This window comes from Caloenas nicobarica, chromosome 9 (assembly GCF_036013445.1).
Source record: "Caloenas nicobarica isolate bCalNic1 chromosome 9, bCalNic1.hap1, whole genome shotgun sequence".
Classification (NCBI taxonomy): Eukaryota; Metazoa; Chordata; class Aves; order Columbiformes; family Columbidae; genus Caloenas; species Caloenas nicobarica.
In genome coordinates, this window is record NC_088253.1 from 21,922,736 (window position 1) to 21,937,284 (window position 14,549).

A 14,549-nucleotide genomic window follows, 5' to 3' on the forward strand; every position below is an offset into this window, starting at 1 on the left:
CTCCGTCATCCTCGTAACACCCTGCACAGCACCCCAGAGACAAACATTTCACACCAGGGATCTTTCAGATGCAGGAAGCTCATCACTTAATTCCCACCAAATCATCTCGTCTTAAAAACCTCCCCTGAATTTCTCTGACTGAAAGATCAGGTCATAATAAGCATCTGAGACCCTCCGGCCTTTCCACCAAGGCTGCTGAACACACGCGTGCTTTTAAAATCATGATGGTCTTGTAATCAGGACAGGAGCAAGCTGAAGTCGAAGCTTGTTTTAGTTTTCAGACAGGCATTTTTAATCCGAAGGCAGAAGTTTGCCTGCAGAAAGCCCAGGGGCTTATTAGCCAAAGGGAGAAATTTGGCAGCTACAGGCAGAGCAAAGCAAACGCACCAGCCTGAGCCCTGAAAAACGTTAAATCACAAACCAGAACTTGTTCAGCCCGCTGCATTTCATAAAAGCTCCGAGATGCTCCCACTAAACACAGCTTTTCTTTCCCTCCCTCAGCTGCAACGATCCTCTCTGAACCCCATCACCTCGAGGCATGAAACACACTCCGGGGTTTCACTTAAAACCTATTCTTGGCTGAACTTGGCTTAAAAATTCTCTCCCTCCCTCGCTGGAGTCTGCAGGGGACACTGGAGCGAGGTGCAGTCTTCACAAGGAGGACAGAGTTCCCTTCACGAGGACAGACAGACGGAGCAGTGTCGATCCCCACTGCATAATCTGTGCGGTTTGACTCGCACCTCTGCCTTTTGGGGCACAGAGGTGCTATTTTTGGAGCGGTTACAAGATGCGGAGCCTGCACAGGAGTCAGGATCTGCTCACCTTACATGTAGCTCAGACCTCGGTGCAGCCAAACTGCCGGCTGTGCCCCAAAACCACCCATTTTAACTGATCATGTGCGAACCATGACAAGAATATTTTGGAAAAGCGCTGCCCCTTGACCTGTGCTACACATTACCATCGCAAAAAACGCATCTAAAGACCAAGAGAAAAGGAAATTTTCAAGTTAACCAGACATTTATTAGCATCTTTGTAGGTGGAGAGGTCGTTCCAGTACATAAGCAACGAGGTCACGCACAGTTGATGGAATCATTTCATGTTCAAGTCGAGCAGGTTCCGCTCAGTTGCTTCATTTCTTCCACTCGTTCTTCTCGAAATCCCACTGGGAAGAGATGCCCTCCACGGGGTTCATCCGCATGTCCAGCATCCTCTTGGTCTGCAATGCCACCCACTCATCTGAGAAGGTATGTGGGATGGGGCCGTACACTGCAAGCCAAACGCGGGCAGAATTACATCGTGAGACAAAACGAGGTGAAAGTTTTGCTAATTAAAACCTTTTTCCCCCCGAAAGCGATCACACACAACCCATCACCTCTTCAAACCTACACTTCCTAATTCCCATTTTGAAGAATTTAGCTCAGAGCAGATTCCTGCGTTGGTTCTCTGGCAGTTTTGTGTGTCAAGAAAAGTCTGTACCGAGACAACTGCCTTCTCCTTGGCTTTAACAGCAGCCCAAGGGCTTCCTCGAGGAAGAATCACAGCTGGGAAGGAAGCCAAATGTGGCAGAAACCCAAACGTTTCCCCCCAAATCAGCAATAAGTTTTTGTGAGAGAGAGGGGAAGCTCTGGGATTTTTTTTTATACCCTGGACCCGCTGATCTCCATGAAGTTACAACTTCAGGATTGAATTTTCAGGGACTAACAAACAGCAACTGCCAGGAGGTCACCGGAACAGCTGTTGGATAAACTACTTTGAACTCCCCCAGAGCAGTTTGCAGAGAATTCTCTAATTTCCCGTCAGGTATCAACTGATCTAGCTCATAATTTCAGAGTTAACACTGTAAGGAGTTTGCTCACTGTAATGTTTCTGCCAAATGAGGATGAGCCCAGTGACGCCGAGGAAGAACAGAACTCCGCCCAGGACCGTCTTCCACTCATTTGAACCTTTGTTCATTTCTGCATAGGTCTCATTAAATTTGATACGATACACTGCAAAAAAAAAAAGTTAAAAAGTTAAAAAGCATCAAATCCTTTCTTTTACTTTTCCTGCAACTTGTGTTTCATCCTCCCACCAGGTCAGTGTCAGTGTGAACGTGTGCAAAAGTTGGTTTATAGAAGGAGAAACGTCGCTTTTCCTTCCTCCCCTCCCATTCCCACGATGGTTATTGACCATAAAGCTCCCTAACGCAAATAATTCCAACAGGTACGCTTGTATCTCAAAAAGCTTCTCTCAGCTTTGCCACAAAGGTCCCCAAGATTTTGAAGCTGGAAAGACAATGAGATTTGGAAAGTTCTTGTGCAGATTTGAGCAGTTCCTAAGAGAGTTTTACCCCTTCTCGCTGTGACATGGGCACACACAGTGCTGTTCACAGAGCAGGTTCTCACCCGCACACCGTGATGGCAGAGAAAAGATGATGCAATTTTATTTGCAAGTCAAAACACTTTAATTACCTGAAGTTGGGTCATGCAAAGGTCAGTGCTCATTAACATTCAAATAAATTGCGTTCATTGTACTCAGTTGCACTAACAATCATATATTGTTATAACAAAAAGATTTTTTCTGGTTTGTTGAAAGCAGATGGCAATCAAGAAACAAATATAATTATTATTTGTTTCCTGGAAGAGGAAGAAACTCTGAAATTGACCTCGGGTACGTAACAGACACAACAGGTGCTTCTCATTTTTTGAAACAGCACCAAAGATCCCTGGAACACAAACCACAGATCCTCAGAACACAAACCACACATCTCTGCTTGTGTACACACAAGAAGCTCCAGCATAATTACAAAGTAATTACATCGTAATTACAAAGCTCCCTCAGAGTTCCTGTTGAGGCAGCCGTTAAATCCTTGGAGCCATTGGGAAGAGCAGGATTTAACGGCCGCCTCAACAGGAACCGCCTGCGGCTACTGTCTAGTGAAAGTTGTCAGTAACAAATGTCTGAGGGGTTAATTGTATGGCTGTGAGGTTATTTACAGCCCCTGCTACCTACGTTCAACCTTCTCATCGATGGACAGAGCAGTCCAAGAGGCTTTTTCCTTCTCTTTCAGTGCCTTCTGCTGAGCAGAGAGATCCCTGACATAGGCGACTTCAGGCAAGGGGACGTCCCGCCGGTCCACATAGGCTGGGAGGCTGAAATCCTCAGCTTTGACAACACCAGCTGCATGGGGGAAGAGAAGGGACAAGTTCCGACTCCTGCACAAACAGCTCTCACAAACAGCTCTTACTGGTTATGATACAAAAAAACCCCAACACTCAGTGAAAAAGGTGACGATGGATCAGGAATCCGGGAGGGAAAAGATTTAGAGATGGAACGTTCATCAGGAAGAGGGAAAAGAGACAGAACCTCAAGCAGGTGCTATTTTAAGAGCGTAAGAATAAAGCAGAAGGGGATCTACAAAAGAGGTAATATCCAAAATGGCTTTATTAATGTCTCAGGTATCTTTGTGTTCAGCTGGCACACGAATCCCCTCCCCTACTGACACCTTGGAGCCCTCCATACCTTTTCCATCCTAATTTCTGCCTGGCCCTTGGCTCCCGCCCATTTGCAACACTATCTGCTCGCGCAACCTGCTCAGATCTCCTGCCCCAGGGAAGGCCCCTGCCTCACCAACCTCCCTAGATCCAAATTCCTTCCTCACCCAAACCCCAGCAGCAGATTTTTGTGTTCTTCCTCTCATTTTATCATCCTCACTAAAACACCAAAGCAGTTGCCACCTACCATGTCCGTGCGCTCTCAGGCAGACGGAGGTGGAAATGGTTCTCTTCCCAATGAGGCTGAACACCCTCGAAGCCAACATCCTGTCGGGAGAAAACAACAGCAGGTAAATCAATGTCAGGTGAAGAGGGTGAAAAAACACCATTTTCTATTTGTCTAGAAAAAGGCAGCCTAGAGGTTTCCTGCCCCTCGTCCGCAGAGCAGCACATCACACCCAAGCGCTCCGGGCTTTTCCGGGACATTCACCCACCAGAGCAACTCAGATGAGTCTCCCCCTCCTCCTTTTTCCCTGCAGCCTCCTGAATTTAGCATCATTTTAGTTGGAAAAGCCCCTCAAGATCATCAAGTCCAACCACAACCCAACGCTGGTGCTAACCCACATCCCTGAGAACCTCATCTCCGCATCTGTTCAACCCCTCCAGGGATGGTGACTCCAGCAGTGCCCTGGGCAGCCTGTTCCAATGCCCGACAGCCCTTTGGGGAAGAAATTGTGCCCTAGATCCAACCTCAACCTCCCCTGGCGCAACTTGAGGCCGTTTGAACCCACAGGTGTTCCCTTGTTCGTGTCGCACTTCAGGGATGCTTTCACTCAGTAACAAATCATTACTGGGCACCAGCCTGGAGCTGCAGTCTAAACACATCTAAGCCTAAACACATCTCACACCCATGGAACAAACAACTCTGCAGCGAATAATGGCGCCACATCTGAGGGATGGGCAGACACCCAGGTAATGGCAAGGAAATGTGTCTTCCCAGAAAGGGCTGTGGGGCATTGGAACAGGCTGCCCAGGGCAGTGGTGGAGTCGCCATCCCTGGAGGGGTTGGACAGACAGAGATGAGGTTCTCAGGGACATGGAGTAGTGATGGGGTAACAATTAGAGTCAGTGATCTTGAGGGTCTTTTCCAACCAAAATGATTCTGTGACTCTCCCGCAGACCCGCTGCCCACACAAGGACTCACCGGCAGCGCCACCCCCGCCCCCGGGGTCCCACAGGCCCCCGACCTCTCCCCAAACCCCCCGACCCCCCGTGGGGCGATCGCGGAGCCCACGGCCCCGCCTGACCTTGGCTTGCGGCTCAGAGAAGCGCCTCTCCCCACCCCTCACCGTGTCCCCCCCGGTGGTGACACCTCCCCCCGGCCCCACACGCCGCGACACCGGCGCGATGTCACCGCAAACAGGCCCCGCCGGGGGGCGGCCGCACCGCCCCCCCGCCTCCACCTCCACCCCCCAACCCGCGCTGCCCTAGCCGCCCCCCAGGGCGGGTGGAGGTGGCGGGAAAGGTCCCCCTGCCAGCAGCGGGGGTTGGGGACCCCCAGGACCCCCCGTCCCAGCCCCGCCGCCCAACGACCTGCCGACCGTCCTCTACCGGGCTGCCACCGGAAGGAGCCGCCGAGCGGAAGCGCGGGGCACGCCGGGAGGGTCAGCGAGACGCCTCAACAGAGCGTCCCCCGCCCGCGGAGGCTGATGGGATGCGGGCGGATCGTCCCCATCCGTCCCGTCCCCCGCCCCCCCGCCTCTCCACGCACTTGTCTTTATTTTTTTATTTTTTTACGACAGCGCTTGGCGGCGTTTGGCGACACTTGGCGGCGGGCGGAGGGAGGGGAGCGGGCCCGGCGTGGCGGCGGGATGAAGCTGACCACCCAGGCCTACTGCAAGATGCTGCTGCACGGCGCCAAGTACCCGCACTGCGCCGTCAACGGGCTGCTGGTGGCCGAGCGGCCGCCGGGGGCCCCGCGCCGCGACCAGCCCGGGTCCCCCTCGCTCTTCGTGGATTGTATCCCGCTGTTCCACGGCACCCTGGCCCTGGCGCCCATGCTGGAGGTGGCGCTCACCCTGGTAAGGTCCTGGGGCTGTTCTTAGGCCTGAGAGAGGGAGAAGAAGGAAGGGGAGTCGTGTCCAGGCCCTGGCAGAGCTCGGGAGGCGCGGCCGGGGGTGCTGAGGGGATCTGGGGGGTTCTGAGGTGAGTTGAGGTGCTGAGGTGACTTCACAGAGTCACAGAATGTCAGGGGTTGGAAGGGACCTCGAAAGCTCATCCAGTCCAACCCCCCCGCCGGAGCAGGAACACCCAGCTGAGGTTACACAGGAAGGTGTCCAGGCGGGTTGGAATGTCTGCAGAGAAGGAGACTCCACAACCCCCTGGGCAGCCTGGGCCAGGCTCTGGTGCCCTCACTGAGAAGAAGTTTCTTCTCAAAGTGGAACCTCCTGTGTTCCAGTTTGCACCTATTGCCCCCTGTCCTATCATTGGTTGTCACCGAGAAGAGCCTGGCTCCATCCTCCTGACACTCACCCTTTCCATATTGATCCCCATGAATTAGGTCACCCCTCAGTCTCCTCTTCTTCAGCTCAAGAGCCCCAGCTCCCTCAGCCTTTCCTCACACGGGAGATGCTCCACTCCCTTCATCATATTGGTATTTTGTAACTTCTAATAGATTCAGATGAAACAAGTCAGGTGCCTCAGTGTTATTCTCCAGGGAAGTACTTCATTTTCCAGGATTATATTGGATTTTTATTTTTGAAAAAACCTTCTGTGCTGACGCGTCTTAACACATGAAGGTAATTAGCATCATCCTTATCTTTTAAAATGTCTAGTGTCTAGTAAAAATATTCCTATCCTGTATATAAACTACACTATTTCAGACTTGGAAAAAAAAAGATATTTTTTTTTTTTTCTCTACAGCGATCACATAAGAGTATCTACCTTCAAGTTCCCTTCTGTCTAATTTCTAACATAATAAAGCTATTCAGTTCCTTCTGAGATCTCAGCTCCCTCAGCCTTTTCTCACACGGGAGATGCTCCACTCTCTCCATCATCTTCATTGCTCTGCGCTGGACTCTCTCCAGCAGTTTCCTGCCCTTCTGGAACTGAGGGACCCAGAACTGGACACAATATTCCAGATGTGGTCTCAAAGTTCTGAGAGGACTTGGGGTGCTAAGGGGGTTTGGGGGGGTTCAGAGGGGACTTGGGGTGCTGAGGGGATTTCAGGGGGATCAGAGGGGACTTGGGGTGCTGAGGGGACTGGGGGAGGTTCTAAGGTGACTGGGGGTGGAGGGTTGAGGGGGCTCAGGGTGCTGAGGTACCTCCCCCAGCCCTGTGCCAAATCTGTGGGGTGAGCTGAGTGTTTCTATTATGGAACCCGCCACCCCCCTGGCCCATGTGCTGTACAGATTTTTGCTGGGGATGCAGCAGAAAACTACAGAGCTTGGTAGTTTCGTATTAATATATTTTTCAGCGCGGAGAAACTGCTGTTTATATTGGTGTCATTATCCCCAAATAACTCCCAGAGGGAATGTCCTTATTCTACAGCAGAAAAAGCTTTTCCCAGCTTCCCTTTAAGGCACTTTGAAGCAGTATCAGATAATTGGAAAAAGGCACACTTGTCTCCAAGTACAAGTGTATAGATGCGTATAAACATATTGCTTAATTCATTTTGGTGTACTTTCTCCATTTATTAGCCTAAATAGGAACAAAAAAATGAAGTTTCTTTGCACTGCAGGTCTGACTTGGGTGTGTAATCTCACTGGGTGTGTTGCAGTAAGCGCAGGGCAGTCAGGGGCAGCTGAGTACTTTCTGGTACGATATCGTCATGGAATAATCTGGTTTTCTCCCTGTCGTGACATGGGCAGGACAAGAACAACGTCAGGATTGTAGGGCCGGTGCTTTCTGGTCTCAGCTCCCAGAACATGAAGAATATCTGTTGGGTCACAGCTCCTTTGTGCCTGACCTTTGGTCAAAACCAGGAGATGGAGGTAGCAAAACAGCCTTAAATTTTATTGTAACAGGGAATTAGGGTGGACTGGAGCAAATCTGGAGGCAAAGAAGTGCTTGGCCACCTTCAGGGCAGGTGTAGCCGCCGCTAAAGTGAGATCTGGGTGTGTTGTGAGGTCAAGACTTGCTGTTATTAGCAGAAGAAAGTCCGTCCCCTTTTGATACCTGTAAAAAGGAACTTGTTTCTGATTCTTGTAGGCTTCCTGCCCTGTTTCCCTGAGTTTAACCAATTGCTTCCTCAAAAGATAATTATTATTAAATAAATGCTGGTTTTCTCAAGTTGAGGTGACACCAGGGGAACACTGAGATCTTTCTGGGGTCAGGGTGTGATTAAACACAGCCAGAGGTTTAGGAACAGGGGCCTTGGCCTTTTAGATTTGCCATATTGCTGTGGAACACCCCAAATTTGTCACTCTTAAATATATTTACAGGAGCATAACAGCACAGGAGTGACACAGAAATATGCGCTGCTGGTGTAAACTTTTTTTGCTTATGGTTTTCTCGTATTGCTGCTTGGGAAAATGTAATAATTCTGTTTGTTAGTGCTTTAATGTAGGCGGGGTATGGACTTTACCTTTTTGAACCACAGTAATTAGTTTTTTCTTTAGGAATGAGTAAGTGCAAGTCGCTTGTGATGTGTAGAATAACACATATAATGTATTTAAAGTATCTATAGGGTTTGTCTTTGAATCAGGATTTGACGTCTTTCTACAGGGTTGGTATTTTGATGAACTTTCAGCCTCCAGTGGACTTTTCTGATGTAGATCTTGCTACAGGATCAGATGATTAGGAAATAAATCCTGTTTCTTACAACATCTGAAACATCTTATGACATCAACAGTAAGCAAATCATTATGGAACCGAAGAAATGGCCCCATCTCACGCATTTACTCTTGGTTTTTGATACAAAAAGTTAAAGATAGGAAACCCCTGGTGTTTCCCACATTAATTCAGACTTGCAAAGAGATATTGTGGTTTGCAGTCACACTTGATGCCTCCTGTGATACTTGGCATATTTAAAACAGCATTTGACAGGAGCCCAAAGCCTTTTGCTCTCGTTTTTTTGTTGAAACAAAGGCAAAGGTGTCAATAAATACTGGCACAGTTATGAAAACAGGATTTTATTGTTGGAAAGTTTAACAGGAGGGCGCTCTCACCTGCCCCACCCAATGTAATGTGCAGTTACTGAATAAATGAGCAAAATTAGCGTGGTTGAAACTCCATGTTTGTAGTGAAGTGCCTGTTTCTGAAAGATTTTGAAGCTTTGGCGGGTTTTGATGGGATTTGTTTCTCTTCCAGTTCAATCGCTGCTGATTCTGGGTCAAGAGAGGGTTTTCTAGAGCCAGCCCCACGAGTTTCACTTCCTCTTCTCTGACCTGAGTTTTCCCAGAACATCAAAAGGGACTGATAGGCTCCAGATTTCATCTGAAAATAGAGGATACGCTTGCAAACAGGCTTGTCCGTGTGGTAACTTCTAAAAATTGCGAACGGAGTCAGCAAGATGAGGTTTTTTTAAATACTCAGCTGTGCTTGAAGGTTTGTAGCTCGTGCATTTAATTTGCACTTGGCTTGTTGGTTTGAAATCCCTTTCAAAAACGGAGTCATTAAAGAAAAAATGAATTAAGTTTCACTTTGGTTGTTTTATCCTTGGTGCTCTTGAATTTCTCGGCTAATTGATGTGGTTTTGCAACCTCAAAAAAACCAAAAATACAAACGGAACAGCACCGCCGTGTGGGATCAAGGCACGATTTGTCCCCCATCGGTGTCCTCTGGTCAGGGCTGGATGTGACTAAAAATATCAGGGGTTAATTGATACGAAGGCGACCGGCGGTGACAGAGCCGCGGTTTGAGAGTGCTTGGAAATCGCAGGTGCAAACGGCTTTCATTCTAAAAACATTTTTATTTTTTTCCAGAAGCAAATTTTAATTACCACTTAGGCAGATGAGAACTTGAAAATCATGCTCTTATTTTAAATTAAGACCATTTTCGGTACGCAACGAAAAATTATGTAGAACTAAGGGTTTTAATTTTAAAATTAATGGACTTTTATTAATAATAATAATAATAATTTTAGTGTCTAGGCTTCTGGCTTTAATGCCAGGCTTTCAAGCCACTAACAAATCCTGGTTTTAAACCCTCAAAATGGGTTTGTAATTGAAACAGCAGTTGGCCCTCAGCTATAGCAGAGCCACGTAGCTTGTTGTTGTTGTTGTTTTATCACATAAATCCATGTCATCCCTTGTAGAGGAGGGATTATTCACATGGCTTTGTTTGTTGATGCAGCCTAATACTATAATTATTGCGAAAAATGAGATTGTTTTGACTTACAGGATGCGACCGGTTGGCATCAGATGTATTTTTAGACTCGGTTTTAATGTAGCTGTTGAGGTTTTTTTGCTGCGTGCTCTCTAGGGACTGCGAAGGAAAATTCTAGCTGCTTTCTCCACTTGTGTCTTTCAGGGCTCTCTATTGTGCTGACTTGATATCCTCAATTATAAGAAGAAACATGGGAGAGAGAGAGAGATATATATATTCAAAACAAGACAGGCTGAGCAGGAGGAATTGAGACCTGGGATAAAGCAGAAATAACAGCAGCATGTGGAGGCTGAAACTGCGCCTATAAAAAACCCAAACTACATAAACTATTATAAATTACATGCAAATAAATGCATATGTTTAAGTATTTACATACAGGTGGTAAATAGGAGCTGCCTGGACTGACCGTGTCTATAACAGAGAGGAGAGAATTTATTCCAGTTGTCGTTTTAAAAAAGTGTTCACTTTTGTTTGAAAGTTGTTAAAATAGTGGAGAATCCACCCACATTTTTTAATAAGTTCCTCCATTGATTGGTTGGCCTTGCAGATGAACTCTCAAAATCAATTTTATGGCAAAAGCCTTTTTGTAACAGAGTGGGTTAAAAAAAATAATGGTAAATGGGACAAACTTTTTCTTCCTCACGTTTACCTTTTGCATCAAGTTTTATTTGCTAATAAAGGTAAAAAATGCTTCCACTTTAAGCTAGAAATGTTACATTACAAATAACAAGCTCTTTTTGAAATTACACACATCCGCGTCTGTGTCAAATAAACACCAACAGAAAATACCCACAAATGGCTTCAGTAGGTGAAACCCAAATTCCTGTCCTGGGCAGCATTGCTGAAGCTGGTTTCAAGTCCTGTCACTCGGATTTAGGCCAGGCTTTGACTGAGATAACTTCTTGCTCTTTTGCTCCATTTGGTTCATGTTTTCCATCATTTTCCAAATGCCCAATTTGTTTTATCTCTTCCAGTTAAATTAATCAAACTGTCTGTACGAGCACATGCATAAATATATGTGAATACATATATATTTGAAGAAGCAATTGCCAAAGATATTGTGATGGCTTCAATTGCCGTTTTATTTGCAGGACACACATTTCCTTAGTTCTGTGGGGGTTGTTTTCTTTTTTTTTTTTTTTCTCTGGGCTTAATTGTTCCAATTACTTTTCCAGATTGACTCTTGGTGCAAAGAGAACAGCTACGTGATCGCTGGATATTACCAGGCGAACGAGCGCGTGAAAGACGCCAGGTGCGTTGGGGCAAATATTTCCTTCGGTTTGCTCTTTTCTCTTGGACTTCGTCCTCTGCCAGCAAAAATCAGCGACAGAAATGGTGCCTGTTGATTCACTTTGCCACCTGTCATCTGGTTTCGCATTGTCTGGGCGGCGCTGGGGGATGTGGCCTTTGTTCAGGTGCAGAAAACCCCGACTTTCCAGAATTTCTCCTCTTTCGTGGATACTATAAAAGGCCAATATTTGAACACCTGCCAACCGGTTTAATTACAGTTGTCAGGGAAATAGCCGAAATTTGCGGGTGTGTTTGCTCATGTGGTGCAGATCTTGTAAACTCGAGTGACTCCCAGTATCTTGTGGAAAATCTTTCAGAAGCGACCTAATTCATACTAAATTACTAAATTGTCTCCGAGTTTTATCAAAGCATTTTCTTACGTGGTAAAGGGGCGATCTTGAAATGAAAGATGATGTCAGTCAAGCAGAGAGATATTTTTTTTTTTTTTTCACTTATTTTCCCCAGAATAAGTCATTTTTTTTCCTGCTAGCTAACTCAAATTACTCAATAAGCAATAATGGAACCTTCCTGTGGAGCCACAATATATTTTAAATACATGTATCAAATATTTTCACCCTGTATCTGTTCGACAAATCCAGTACTGGGACTAATGAGAGTACCTCATACTTGCATTTAAAAATATGAACATTTTGTTTAAAGTATTAAGCTATGTCCCAGTTATTTTGTTAATGTATATCCTTCAGTCACAAGTGTGTTTTTTAAGTAATATTTGTGACTGTTAATGTTTCTAACAGGGATAAGGACATTATTTGTCCTTTCCTTATGAGGGAAATCAGTGTTTTAAAGGAAGAAATACAGTTTGCCTGTTCTGTTTAAGGTTTGAAAGAATACCACAGGCTCGGGTATTTCTTTAAACTCCAGTTTCATTTGTGGAGATAACTGGCACCATGTAGAGATTGTTATCTTTGAAACACGGTAAAGATTTTCCTTTGAAAGATTATCTGAGTTTTGGTAGAGAAACTGGGCAGCAAGTGGGTTCAAGTGCAGACTGGGGAGCAAACTGGGGTTTGTTTTTTTTTTAGTGCCTGTCAGGGCAAATGTGTCTGCAGCCTCTGGTCTGCTGAAAGAAGGTAGGAGTCCTAAAAACATTAAAAAATCAGCGGTGAGCATTTTGCTGTTCAAAAAACCTATTGCCTAAGCGTAGCTGAGATCCTGATCGTGTGCTGAAGAGTGGAGCTGGGTTTTTTTTGGCCTCCTGAGTTCAATCAAGTGTAGCATCAGCTTGCTATCTCGTTCCTGTTTGTAAGCGCACAGCGTAATTTTCACATCTCTTTAAGCGTATTTCCTGCCTCTTTCAGCCAAAATGTCACAGTTCAGATAACACAGTTGACTTGTACCTTCTGCTCCAGTCCCAACCAGGTTGCGGAAAAAGTGGCCTCCAGGATCGCAGAGGGCTTTAACGATACAGCACTCATCATGGTGATTACTCTTTTTTTTTTTTCCCCTTTTCTTTAGTATTGTTACTATTATGACCATTTAAATGCCATTCTCTGGAGCCTTTAATAGTGAAGGAACTAATTTTCTCTTGCCCTCCAAATGCTCTGGGGAAGACATGCGATGAGCAACCAAAATTATTTAATGATATGTAGCCAGTGAAGTTCTTTCTAAGTCTACAGAGAGACTCTGGTTGGGTCTCTGCCATCTCAAAGGATGCGGAGGCCTCTCCACTCATGAGGTTTGAGCGACTTCATGACTTCAGACCCCTTCTGTGACTTAAACTCTTGTTTTACATGAAGCAAACGATGCTTTGCCTCCTTGCCACACTGACAAAGGATGTTGGATGTAAAATTTGGGTCATTTGAAGGTAGAACAGTGGACAAGTTAGTGTAAGGTGCCCTGTTTGTAAAAACTGACTCTTTAATTTCGTCTCTTTACTTGGGATCTTGAGGAGGGGACTAAGGTGGTGGTTTTGTGTTATGTGACAGGTTGACAACGCCAAGTTTTCGATGGAGTGCCTAGAGCCTGCCATCCATGTGTACGAGCTTCACGAGAACAAGTGGAGGTGCAAGGACCCGCACGTGTGAGTAAACTTCAGAGTTTTATTTCTGTAAGGGAAAAACAAGTTGCCTGGTTAAGGGCAAAACCTGGATTGTGCTGAGTGACACTGTAAGGGCGGCGGGTGTAGCTGACGGTGCTTTTAAAGCTCCACATTGCAGAATGTGTGGCTTAATTTCCAGAGCAGAGAAGGTGGTGGTGGTGATTGTCTTTGTGATGGCTTTTAATTCCTGGTTCGTTTTCCGTCCCAGTGATTTTTGCGAAGATTGGAGCGAAGCCCAGAGAATCGCCGCATCTCTCTTGGACAGCAAGTCCTACGAGACGCTCGTGGATTTTGATAATCACCTGGATGATATCCGCAACGACTGGACGAACCCAGAGATCAACAAGGCCGTTCTCCACCTGTGTTAGAGGGGTTTCTACTGACTGATTGACGGGCATTCCCGCTACGTACTGAAGAGAGAAAAAAATGCTATTTTTGAATGTAAATAGAATAATATTCAGTACCTTGTGTGGAAACCCGTCTGATTAAAAAGGAGTGACGCATCACGCTGCTAAGAGTGATGTGTCCGTAAACCGGTGAATCTTTTTATTGAGATTCCCTGGAAGAACTGTCGCTTCCAGCTGTCCTTGTGGGCGCCTTCCCGGTTGTAACGAATGTTGCTGTTCCTTCGAAACCAGAACTACTTCTGCTTGTCCCTGCTGTTCCTATTACAGAGTTTTGACTAAGCTTTTCTAATCTTTAGAGAGATTACTTTTTAATGATTTATGGAAATACCTTTAAAAAAAAATCATTCTTGTCCTCGGATGAGAAATTTTAAGGTCAAATACATAAAATACAAGGTTAACGGTTTCTTTCAGCCTGGTATGGAAGTGTCATTCTGTCGGCACAGTAAAATGCGAACTGCTGTATGTACAGTGCTCATGTGTCGCCTGTTTTGCAGTGGTTTAGCGTGACACAGCTACTGAGAACGTGTTAAAATGATAATCCCAAGCGCGACAGTGATTCCTGCTCTCCGTGGGCATCTAACCACAGTTCTTGCTTGAAAATGTTAAACCCAAGGTCAAAACACACATTAATGTAATGATTCATCACAGGGACTGGAAGCACACTAATGAGTTTGAACGACAATTCTGAAACAGTTTGAGTCTACAAAAGAAGAGGAGAGTGAAATACCTTATTAATTTTATGCAATCTTTTGGGGGTTTATAAACAAATGTGATTTTCACCTGGTCCATATGTGTCCATTTAAGCAGGTCTAAAATGTGTCCCTACAAGTTGAAGGCAAATGATCTGAGTACATCAAATCAAGGAGCCTGGATATAGTCTAGTTCAGCTTCTGCCTGTCCTAATTAATTTTTGTTTCTAAGATTTAAGTTTATTAGACAAGCTTTACATCAGACTAGTGCAGTTCTTAGTGAGTCTTCTTACCTTTTGTCAAA

General features: G+C 45.8%; 2 protein-coding genes across 2 annotated transcripts; one reads left to right on the top strand and one right to left on the bottom strand.

Moving 5' to 3' along the window:
- Positions 1-998: 998 nt before the first annotated feature.
- LOC135992177 (cytochrome c oxidase subunit 4 isoform 1, mitochondrial) lies at positions 999-5,173 on the bottom strand. Its single transcript, XM_065641171.1, has 5 exons — positions 5,067-5,173; positions 3,721-3,800; positions 2,992-3,159; positions 1,857-1,988; positions 999-1,266 (listed from the first exon to the last, which is right to left on the bottom strand). The coding sequence occupies exons 2-5, from the start codon at positions 3,797-3,799 to the stop codon at positions 1,130-1,132; spliced, it is 516 nt and encodes a 171-aa protein (XP_065497243.1). The 5' UTR covers position 3,800; positions 5,067-5,173; the 3' UTR covers positions 999-1,129.
- A 33-nt stretch (positions 5,174-5,206) lies between these two features.
- On the top strand, positions 5,207-14,027 carry EMC8 (ER membrane protein complex subunit 8). The gene is made up of 5 exons (XM_065641170.1): positions 5,207-5,554; positions 10,976-11,052; positions 12,461-12,530; positions 13,037-13,131; positions 13,358-14,027. Exons 1-5 carry the CDS (start codon positions 5,345-5,347, stop codon positions 13,515-13,517), a joined length of 612 nt encoding a protein of 203 aa, XP_065497242.1. The 5' UTR covers positions 5,207-5,344; the 3' UTR covers positions 13,518-14,027.
- Positions 14,028-14,549: the final 522 nt, after the last annotated feature.